The following is a 9,960-nucleotide window of genomic DNA, read 5'->3' on the forward strand; positions in this document are numbered from 1 at the left end:
ATTTTTGTTACATAGAAGCCTATAAAGATAATGAGATAACAAAAACTCTCAAGTCTATTTTAAATATAATTCAAAATTGCTGTTGTTTTTAAATGCTGGCCTAAAATTTAAAATGAAGACTATCGAAATAGACAGACTTGCAGAAATTTACTTTAGATTTCATAAATGCCAAATATAACAAAACAAATATAATAAAATGAGAAAAAATATATCATTAAGAATATTACTGATATAACAGGACATGAATTTAGGGGAGAAAGCTGAGTGTGTGTGTGTGTGTGTGTGGTGTGTGTGTATGTGTGTGTGTACACATATATGTATTATTTTCTAAATATGTTTATCCCATTAAGTAATACAAACAAAATTAAGATTCAAGAGAAAACAGAAAAAGCAGCCTAAGCTTGTAAGAATAAGCAAAGATAAATGGACTATTTTGTACTATAAAGCTATTAATTACAAGAACAGTTGAACAGTTGGAAAACACGTAAGTTAATTAATTCTTACTTACCTGCTTTTTAAACTGTTGGCATTCCTCTGGTGTAAGTGTGTCTGCTTTGGCAATTAATGGGATGATATTCACTTTTTCATGCAAACGTTTCATAAACTCAATATCCAATGGTTTAAGTCTGAAATATATAGTATTAATATGACTGAATCTATCTGTTTGAAAAAAAAAAAAAGATTCCTATACAATAAGCTACTTACTTACCAGAAGCACTCTGAAGATGTATTAGGTCAGCCAACTGGCAGAATAGGACTTTAAGAAGCAATGGAGTGGTTAAGAGGCTTTTTGACTCTTGCCTTTGAAATACCCTGGTCATTGGGTTTTAGCCCTAAAGAGGAATTGGAAAAACCAGAAAGGCTCCTTCCTAATAGTATTTCCTAGAAACAGCTTTATAGTAATTAAGGTTTACAAGGTGGGTGAGTTTTTTGTTCCATGAAAAATTTTAGTCCTCTTTTGATATATGTAGTATTTGCTGTCAACTATCTTTCTCAGACAAAATACTAAAAGGCAGTCTTCAATATGCCTGTTATTATAATCTGGATGCTGTGTTTTGGCACTTATACTTTCAAAACCAAATACTTCCACTGTGGTACTTACCATCTAATGTGGCCAGAATGCAGCACCTAAAATATATTCCCTCACCAGCTCTTCTAGAATCAATCCCCAGGATTTTCTTTGTAAGCCAGATTTTTTTTTTTTTTTTTTTTTTTTTAAGAATTATTTATTTATTCTATGTATAGAAGCTGTCTTGAGACACACCAGAAGAGGGCATCAGATCCCAGTATAGATGGTTATAAGCAACCATGCGGTTACTGAAAGTCGAACAAGTCCTCTCAAAGAACAGTCAGTGCTCTTAACTGCTGAGCCATCTCTCCAGCCCTGTGAGGTAGATCTTTAACTTGTGCATTTCCCAGACTTTTGTGCTAGGACATCTTTATTTATTAACCCTACATTCTGTGTGACTAAAATCACTACAATCATTTACGGCCAATAATAATTCACCAAACTATGCCCATTCAACACTTAACTCAGATTTCAAGAGACTGTCTAACTCAGTGGTTATGCTCCATGTTTCTTAGAATCAAGAGCTCAACCTGAATCTCCATTTTTTTCTCCTCTTCTATCTCAGAGCACGGCAGGTACTATACAATGTACCCAAATACTTAATCACCAAACATCTAAGATTGCTCATTCTTTTCTCCTTCATTTCCTGAGATTATCAAGGCCTGCATGAAAGGCACACAGGCATTAACACAGATACAGATACCCTATCCATTTTCAACACTTCAGTTCAGACCACCAAGAGCTCCACAGTGGAGAACTACATAACCCTTTCTGGTTTGTTAGCACACTACCCACACAACTGCTACCTCAATCTGACAGAATCATTCATTATTTGAGTGACAGTCTTACTAAAAGCCATATTCTTTAGCTGCTGTGACTCACTAACATTGTGAAGACAAATATTCTCTCCTTAATCTAATTGCAATGTGTCAGGATAATTTTAATTTCTCATAATTCTTTAAAAGTGCTATACTTGAAAGTATCATAGACTACTACCATTCCTCCCTGGAGCACTCTTAGTTTCATACTTCACCTATTTTACTTCCCTAGTACTTACTTATTCATTCTTTTAGACATGGCTGACAGTCCAATCACTCTGGAAAGCCTTCTCTAGATGAAGAGGGGCCTCAGCACTATGTGCTATGGTAGGAAACATTTGCCCTGTGTTTGTTTTTCTATTCTAACACTAAAAAATTCTTTTTTGTTGAGTGCTTTTACCTCATTCATCTGTGTTTTTTTAACACTCAGCAAAGGTGCTAAAGGTCCCAAATATTTGATGACAAAAGAAGTAAAATGCTATCATTTTCTCAAGTCATTTAGGAACCATAGTGAAACCTGAGTGTGTAAACTTAAAATGATCCAGGGACCATAATTAATGTCCACAGGAATAAGTCAAGATAATGGAAATGTAATCCAAAAACATTCCTTAACTGTATAAGGAACAATGAGAAAATAGAAGGCTGAATTTTGTTATAATCACTGTTATAAACAATGATAAAGGCAAAATTCAGTTTTTTAACAGAATCTTAACAGCGAATAATACAAAAGATCATAATAAAATTTTCTATTTTTTATACTTATACAAGGATTTTATATTTAAAAGCAATGCATAAATTCTGCTTTAGTTCTATTATTTAAATACTATGCATTTAGCATAAGTATCACAACTTTTAAAAAGGAAGGAATGTATAATTGCTACGGCAGGGACTCAGGGGAAGTCAATGTCTTAAGCATAAACTAAGAAAGAGCTCCAGCAGTCGTAGGAGTGTGTACTGGTATCAGCAGCACTGGGGAGATGGAGGAAAGGGGGAGCTCAAAGCACATTCCAGGATACACTGGTTTATATAGTTGAAATATGATTATGATGATAGTAATAATAATAATAACAAATGATAAAATAAAAAAAAAATAAAGCCAGGACCAAAGAACATTGAAATCAATTTAAAATTAAATTGTAGGAAAAAGGGTAAAAAACCTCCATAAAACTCTTCCATACTTTTAAATTAGTATAAAAATATCAGCTGTTTACAAAGTGAGTTAACAGCAAAAACTAGTTAATTCATCATGTTAATCATATGGTGATTGAAATTTTTTCTGTACCCATTTAGTTTTCTAAGATTAAATTAATAAGAATTCAAAGTGAGGGTGGGAGGTTAAGACAGGATCTTATAAAAGTGCAGGCTAAACTTGAACTCACTATATAGCCAACTCTGAAAGTCAGATTACATGTATGCACTTAAATGTTCAATTGAACAAGTTAGTTGAACATAAAAAAGACTTTTATATACAATTTCTAGAAGATAAACCTACATTAAGGGAAAAGGTTATTTTACTTCAAAGCCTATAACATGATTTCAAACCAAACAACAAACATTACATATACTTCAAAATAAATTCATGGAGTGATCTTTGTTTAAAGTGACAATCAATATTAAAAGGATAAAACAGCATTTTAATATGTGAAAGCTAGCTTTAATAGCAGTTACTGAACAGTCAACAAGACAAATGAAACAATAAAAATGGAATTTAAATTGCCTACTATCCAATAATGACACAGGTAGGTGACTAAAGAAGGAACTGATACCATATTGTACAGAACTGAGGGACTCACAGAAGACACAGGTTTCATTTGCCAAAGTGTATGTAATTTCAGCCCACAGAGAGCAGGCCATTTATAATCTAATACCAAATTCACTGTCATATTCCCCCCCCCCCCCCCCCCCGCAAGACAGGGTTTCTCTGTGTAGCCCTGGCTGTTCTGGAACTCATTCTGTAGACCAGGCTGGCCTCAAACTCAGAAATCTGTCTGCCTCTGCCTTCCAAGTGCTAGGATTAATGGTGTGCGCCACCACTCCCCCCACTGTCATATTCTTTAACTTAATCAGTAACTATGGCTCCCTGTTCTACCAGACTGCAAATAAGCATTAGAGTAGGACAAAGGAGGAGAAGCCAAAAGCAGAAGAGGGAAGAATGGGTATACTACTACTCTAATTTGAATCTGGATAATAAAATTACTATGTAGTTTTATATCCACATAATAGTCTAGTTCCTTTTGGCAGAGAGAGGGTAGAATTAACAACCTAATTAGGTGGTTAAATTAGGCTGTGATTTATGCCCCCCACCAACAAAAAACCTGAAGATTAATGGAAATATTAATAGCTAACTGTAACATGTATCTACCCCAAACAGTAGAAGCGTGCAGAGTTTTTGTTCTGTTTTTGAAGAACAGGTTAGTTACTATCAAGCAGATAGTATCAGATGAATGTCTTAATAGTTCAGTCTTAACTACCTAAAATGAGAGTAACACTGACTTAAAATAATATTCACAGTTAGGTCTAACAAACCACTTACAGAAAAAAAAATAAGAAACCATTGGCACTTAAGCTTATTTTTTATTATAACCTTTTCTATTAGGTTTATAAGAAGCTACTTTGTTTATAGGTTGTTACCTCAGGGTTTATTAGAATCTCTATAAACTCAATATATATAATATAAACTTAATTTGGTAGTTTCAACATCCTATAAAAAGTGACATTAAAACAAAAACTTCAAAAAACTACTAGTTTTAAGATCTCAAAACTCAGAATGGAAACTAGAAACGGAGTGAAATGATTAACTAGGACTTATAACAGGTTATTCCAAGCCAGTTACATGGGATTAGGTTGTTTTATAAATGATCTAGTTTCGTGTACTCCACAGACATCATTATTCTAAAATATGCATACAAGATGAGTAATTATACACAATAAAAACAATGGTGCAGCAAAGCATCAAGGTACTGACCCATGTCCTGAAGGAGCAATGAAGTATAAGCAACACTGCACCCTGTTATCAGGCATCTGACGTCTGTTCACTCGAGATTCTGCATTTAAGTAATCTTCAAATTTACTATCAATGTAGTCGATAACAGGCTGCCAGCTGTATAATGCAGATAAACAGAACAATTAAGTTGTAATCGTATAAAAAAATTAACTGTTTGACAATTAAAGGACAGTAGTTTCAATTTGATAAAATAATTCACCAGTAGAAAACATTTCAAATTTTTCTACATACTGTCTCAAAAGTAGGTAAAAATTAGGGTTGGGAGATGGCTCAACCACTAAAGCATGAGGACTTGTATTTTAAGTCTTAGAACCCATGTAAAAAGCCAGGCATAGTGTCGAGAGTGCCTGCTACCCCAAACTTGAAGGAAGGAGCGAGGTAAAGATGGATCCCTGAAGCGCACTCAACAGCCGGTCTAGCTAAACTGAGAAGCTTTACCCTGTCTCAAAAATTAAAGGTGGAGAGTCATCATGGAGACACTTTGGGCCTCCACATTTGAATGTACATACATACATACATACACACACACACATACATACATACAAACACCATGAAAACACCAATCCCCTACACATACACAGAAAAAAGTAGATAAAACAACATGAAGTATATCTTGATTCATTTTTTTAATTCTCAAATTTAAAAAACCAATTGTTCTGTATAAATAAAACTTTAACAGTTAGCAATAACTTACATTAGTAACTGTATCAATGTTAAATATTTTACAATTTAAAAAACTTGCGTCCAGTTTTAAATTTCCAAAAAAGATTAAACAATACAAAACCCTCACGAAAAATTTACTGGATATTTTAAGAGTTGAGAAAAATCTTAACTAAACCTCAACTTCAATGTGAGCTATAGTTCCATGAGTGTTTAACTCATCAATAACTTACTGAAAATCTAGTCTAAAAAATTACTAAGTTAGAATGTAATATAAATTATATAACAAAATTATAGTTAAAAGGTTTAAATTTATAATTTATATAAGTATAAGAAGTAATAATATATTACAATAGTAATAGATGGGTATATATTTATACACATACATATGTGAAGTGGTTATTATTCCACTGTATATAAAGAAATTCAGAGGCTGAAGCAAAAGGATTTAAAGTTCTCAAACATCTTGGGACCCAAAGAGATCATATTTCAAAACATCAAAAGAGAAAAAAGAGACACAAAATAAGAACCCAAACCAGTCCAGAAAGCAATATTTTCAAGTAACAAATACAGCAAAGTTGGAATATGAACCCAAACCCTAATCATTTAAAATTAATGATTCTCACTGTTACATTTTTGTTATTCTGTTTTTGTTTTGTAAAGCAGGGCCTCATTGTATAGTTCTGACTAGCCTGGAACTTGCTATATATATAGTCGAGGCTTGCCTTGAACTCAAAAGATATGCCTGCCTCTGCCTCCAAACTGATAGGATTAAAGAGGTAAAGGTCTAACTATACTGGAAAACAATGGGGACAAAACAGTTATCTTACCAATTACTATTATCCACTGCATCTCCAAATCCTGGAGTATCAACTATCGTCAACAGCAACTGAACACCACCTTCTTTGATTAAAACTTTGGATTGCTCCACCTGTAAGAGTCATTGTTGTACATGTTAATTATATATTATGTGAATTATTTTCTATAACAAGAGGCAAGAACACTCAACTTTCAAAACCAATTTTGGAAGCTGACTGCAAATTAAATCTAACCACCTACATGCACACGCACACGCACACACACGGACATGGTATGTACATGGCTGTGGAGGCCCAAGGTTGATGTGAGAGTCCTTCAATTGTTCTTTATCTCACGCACTGAGGCAGGGTCACTGGTCTGGGTAGTCACTTTGTCTCTGCCACATCCACTGGGTCTTACAAGGGGCAAGGGTTTTGGATCCAGATCACAACTCAAATCCTCTCGAAACTACTTTTAACCACTGGGATATCTTTCCAGCCCCCAACCTTAAAAATAATTATAGCCATTAGAGAGAGACCTAATTACTTGAGAGAAAACCACATGTAAACAGTATGGCAAACTCTTTGCAAACTCATCCTTGAAGTGTCTTTAGAAATTTTAAAGTGCTGTAGGAAAAGAGCCTTAAATTATAGCTTTAGTTCCTGGCAAAATTTATAGATTTTCTACAGGCCCCATCTGTATTGCTGAAGGTATTTATCATTTATCCAAAGCATATTCTGTGGTATCTGTCTTCCAGAAGTCTGAGGGAAAACAAACACTGCTTCAGGAGCAGAAACACTTCTCCCAGAGGCTAATATAACTTAAAGAAACCAGACCTGTACTCAACCTTTCAGAGTCAAAAGCCTAAAATGACATTAAATCACCAGATTTAAAGAGCAAATGTGATCATGGGCATGTAAAAGGTAGCTTCAGCAATCTGGGCTGAATAATCACTGGAATAAGTTTGATACACTTTCAAGGGTTATGAAAATGAAGATACCTTTCCACTTCCTTTTAGTATTGTTTAACAGACATCTGCTAACAGAGACTGTGAAGCTGCAGGTAAGGTGTTCAGGCAGGAGAACTTTTACACCAATGCCTATAGCATGCACTTCTGAGATGACAAAATTGGTCTTACCTGTACTGTCCAATACAATTCTTGATTACACAGTTTCTTACCTCTTGAAATGTTGATGAGTGTGAGCAAGAAACTGAATATTTAGTTGTATTTCATGTGGCTACCAAACTGAATATTATACGTTTACTGCAATCAAGAGGTTTTTTTTTGATGAAAGTAGTTTATTATCAGGAAGATACTGAAATTAGGTGAAAGAATTGAAATTGGGGAAAAGAAAGTCAGCAATTTGGCCATACCTGTCTATGGAAGGCTTGCTTCCTATGTCTTAGGTAAGTAATGAGCTTACCATGTTATTCAAACTGCTTTGATCTTGGGTTATATTATCAGTGAAATTGAGTATCCTAAATACAAGCATATTTATCTACTAGCAATTACAATATTTGAAGATATCAATTAAATATTAGTATGAGGTCTATGTATATTAAAAACTAAATATCAATAAAGAAGAGTTTCAACTATTCATAGTGCTCGATTATTAAACAAAGTCTAAGAGGTTCAGACTTTAAAATTTTCTTTGATTCTTCAATCAAAGGATAATCTGGTCAAATCTGTATCTCAAATATTTTGAATTCATATTCAACTTTTTCGTAATAATTAATGATTTATGTCACTAAACAGAAACAACTAGAAACTGGAGTGATGAACAGCTCAGCAGTTAAGAGTATATGTATTCGAGGAACCAGTTTTGGTACTAGCAGCTACAGGGTGACTTACAAATAACTGTAACTCTATTTCCAGGGACACATGACACCCTTTTCTAAACCTCTCAACAAGCACATGGTGTACATACACAAAACATACATATCATAAACAAAATCTACTTCAATAGTGTCTGGTTTTATAACAAATCTTAGTACTCCCTTTAATGATAATATAACCTTATATTTTAAGACATGTTTTATATTAAAAAAAATTAATCACTGGGGTTGGTAAGTAAAGTGGCAAAGTGACTAGTTAGCATTTGTTTAACAGACATCTGCTAACAGAGACTGTGAAGCTGCAGGTAAGGTGTTCAGGCAGGAGAACTTTTACACCAATGCCTATAGCATGCACTTCTGAGATGACAAAATTGGTCTTACCCGTACTGTCCAATACAATTCTTGATTACACAGTTTCTTACCTCTTACAGGTCAACCCCCAGGACCATTTTTTAAAAGGTTAACTTATTTATTGACTTGATAAGAAAAATTAAATTCTTATGTACTTTGATGAGTCTATTTATACAGATATTTTCCATCTCTGGCCTATGAAATTCTGAGTATCCATACATGATTAAATAGAAAGAAGTCAGCAACCAATGAAAAAGATCCGAAATCTGTAACTGTAAACTATTGCCATTCACAGGATCCAATTCTATCACATCATCTGGTTTTTCAAGTATCCTCATGGGATTCATGGAAAACAAGTTAATTCAAGCCCAGGAATTTCAAAGTTTTCTTAACAATCTGTTCCAGTCACTTTCCCATGCACTCTTCTTATGCAGGTCACATCAGCATATTTTAAAGTAACACTAAGGGTTTTCTAAGATTAAATGTATAACTTAATGCCAAAGGAATGAAGTGACACAAAGGAATGAAGCAAGAACATTTTCTACTGTTTTCCTCTGAGGCATTTTTGCCTATATCCAACAAATCAAAGATACAGATACTTCTACTAATATTGTAGCTTTTCAATCTAAGAACAAGACAGGCCCTTCAATGTTTCTTATTCAGCTTTATAACCAAAGGACTATATGAAATACAATAAACTTTTTACCCTAATGTTCACAGATATTTATTAACATAAACAAAATGTATTATTCAATTAAGTGCATAACATGCTAAAGGAAAGGTTAAATTTTCTGACAAAGGTTTACACCTTTACTCATACTTCCTCAAGAGTGGCATTAAGGCCAAAGCTCTGAAGAGAGCCTGATACATTTACGTGGCTCAAAGACAGAAACACTCCATTTAATACCTTAAATGTTTATTTGGAAAACATAAAAAGTGAAAGACACCTGGTATGGATGCACAACCTTTGTACCTGAGCAAACCCAGGTCTCTTGGGAATAAATGCTTCCTTATATTTACTTATAGGTATTCATTCTTGTCCTTTTCTGCATATCTATCACCAATCTTCAGTGCCAGATTCAATCACTCAACCTAACTGACTGACTCTTGCCATCATACCACTTCACTAAATCCTAAAAACTCTCTCAGTAACACCATACTTATGGCAGCATCTTTAATAGTTCATACTTTCGATTTTTCCGCTACAGATCCCTGAAAATGTATCCATCATTACTGAAGACCCCAACCTATTGTGTAAAACACTCAAATATTACACAATTGAATGGTTCAAAACCAAAAGGGAGTAGCATCTATAGAAACATTTAATTAGGTTCTATAAAAAGGCTTCAAGAATCTCTAAATATGAAGTATTTTATTCTAAGAGCATAATCTATTGCTTTCAATTTTCTTGTCTCGAGAATAAT

General features: G+C 33.9%; 1 protein-coding gene across 1 annotated transcript in view; it reads right to left on the reverse strand.

Annotated features, from left to right (window-relative positions):
- Window positions 1-9,960, reverse strand: part of Septin7 (septin 7) — a 34,303-nt gene that overhangs the window by 14,925 nt on the left and 9,418 nt on the right. Inside the window, exons 2-4 of the mRNA XM_034509965.2 lie at window positions 6,382-6,598; window positions 4,853-4,987; window positions 509-626 (exon numbers count right to left, since the gene is read on the reverse strand). Coding sequence (XP_034365856.1) covers window positions 509-626; window positions 4,853-4,908 — 174 coding nt within the window. The 5' untranslated portion in view covers window positions 4,909-4,987; window positions 6,382-6,598. The remainder of the gene's footprint in view (window positions 1-508; window positions 627-4,852; window positions 4,988-6,381; window positions 6,599-9,960) is intronic.

The sequence above is a fragment of the Arvicanthis niloticus genome, chromosome 8 (genome assembly GCF_011762505.2).
Source record: "Arvicanthis niloticus isolate mArvNil1 chromosome 8, mArvNil1.pat.X, whole genome shotgun sequence".
In the NCBI taxonomy this organism is placed as follows: domain Eukaryota; kingdom Metazoa; phylum Chordata; class Mammalia; order Rodentia; family Muridae; genus Arvicanthis; species Arvicanthis niloticus.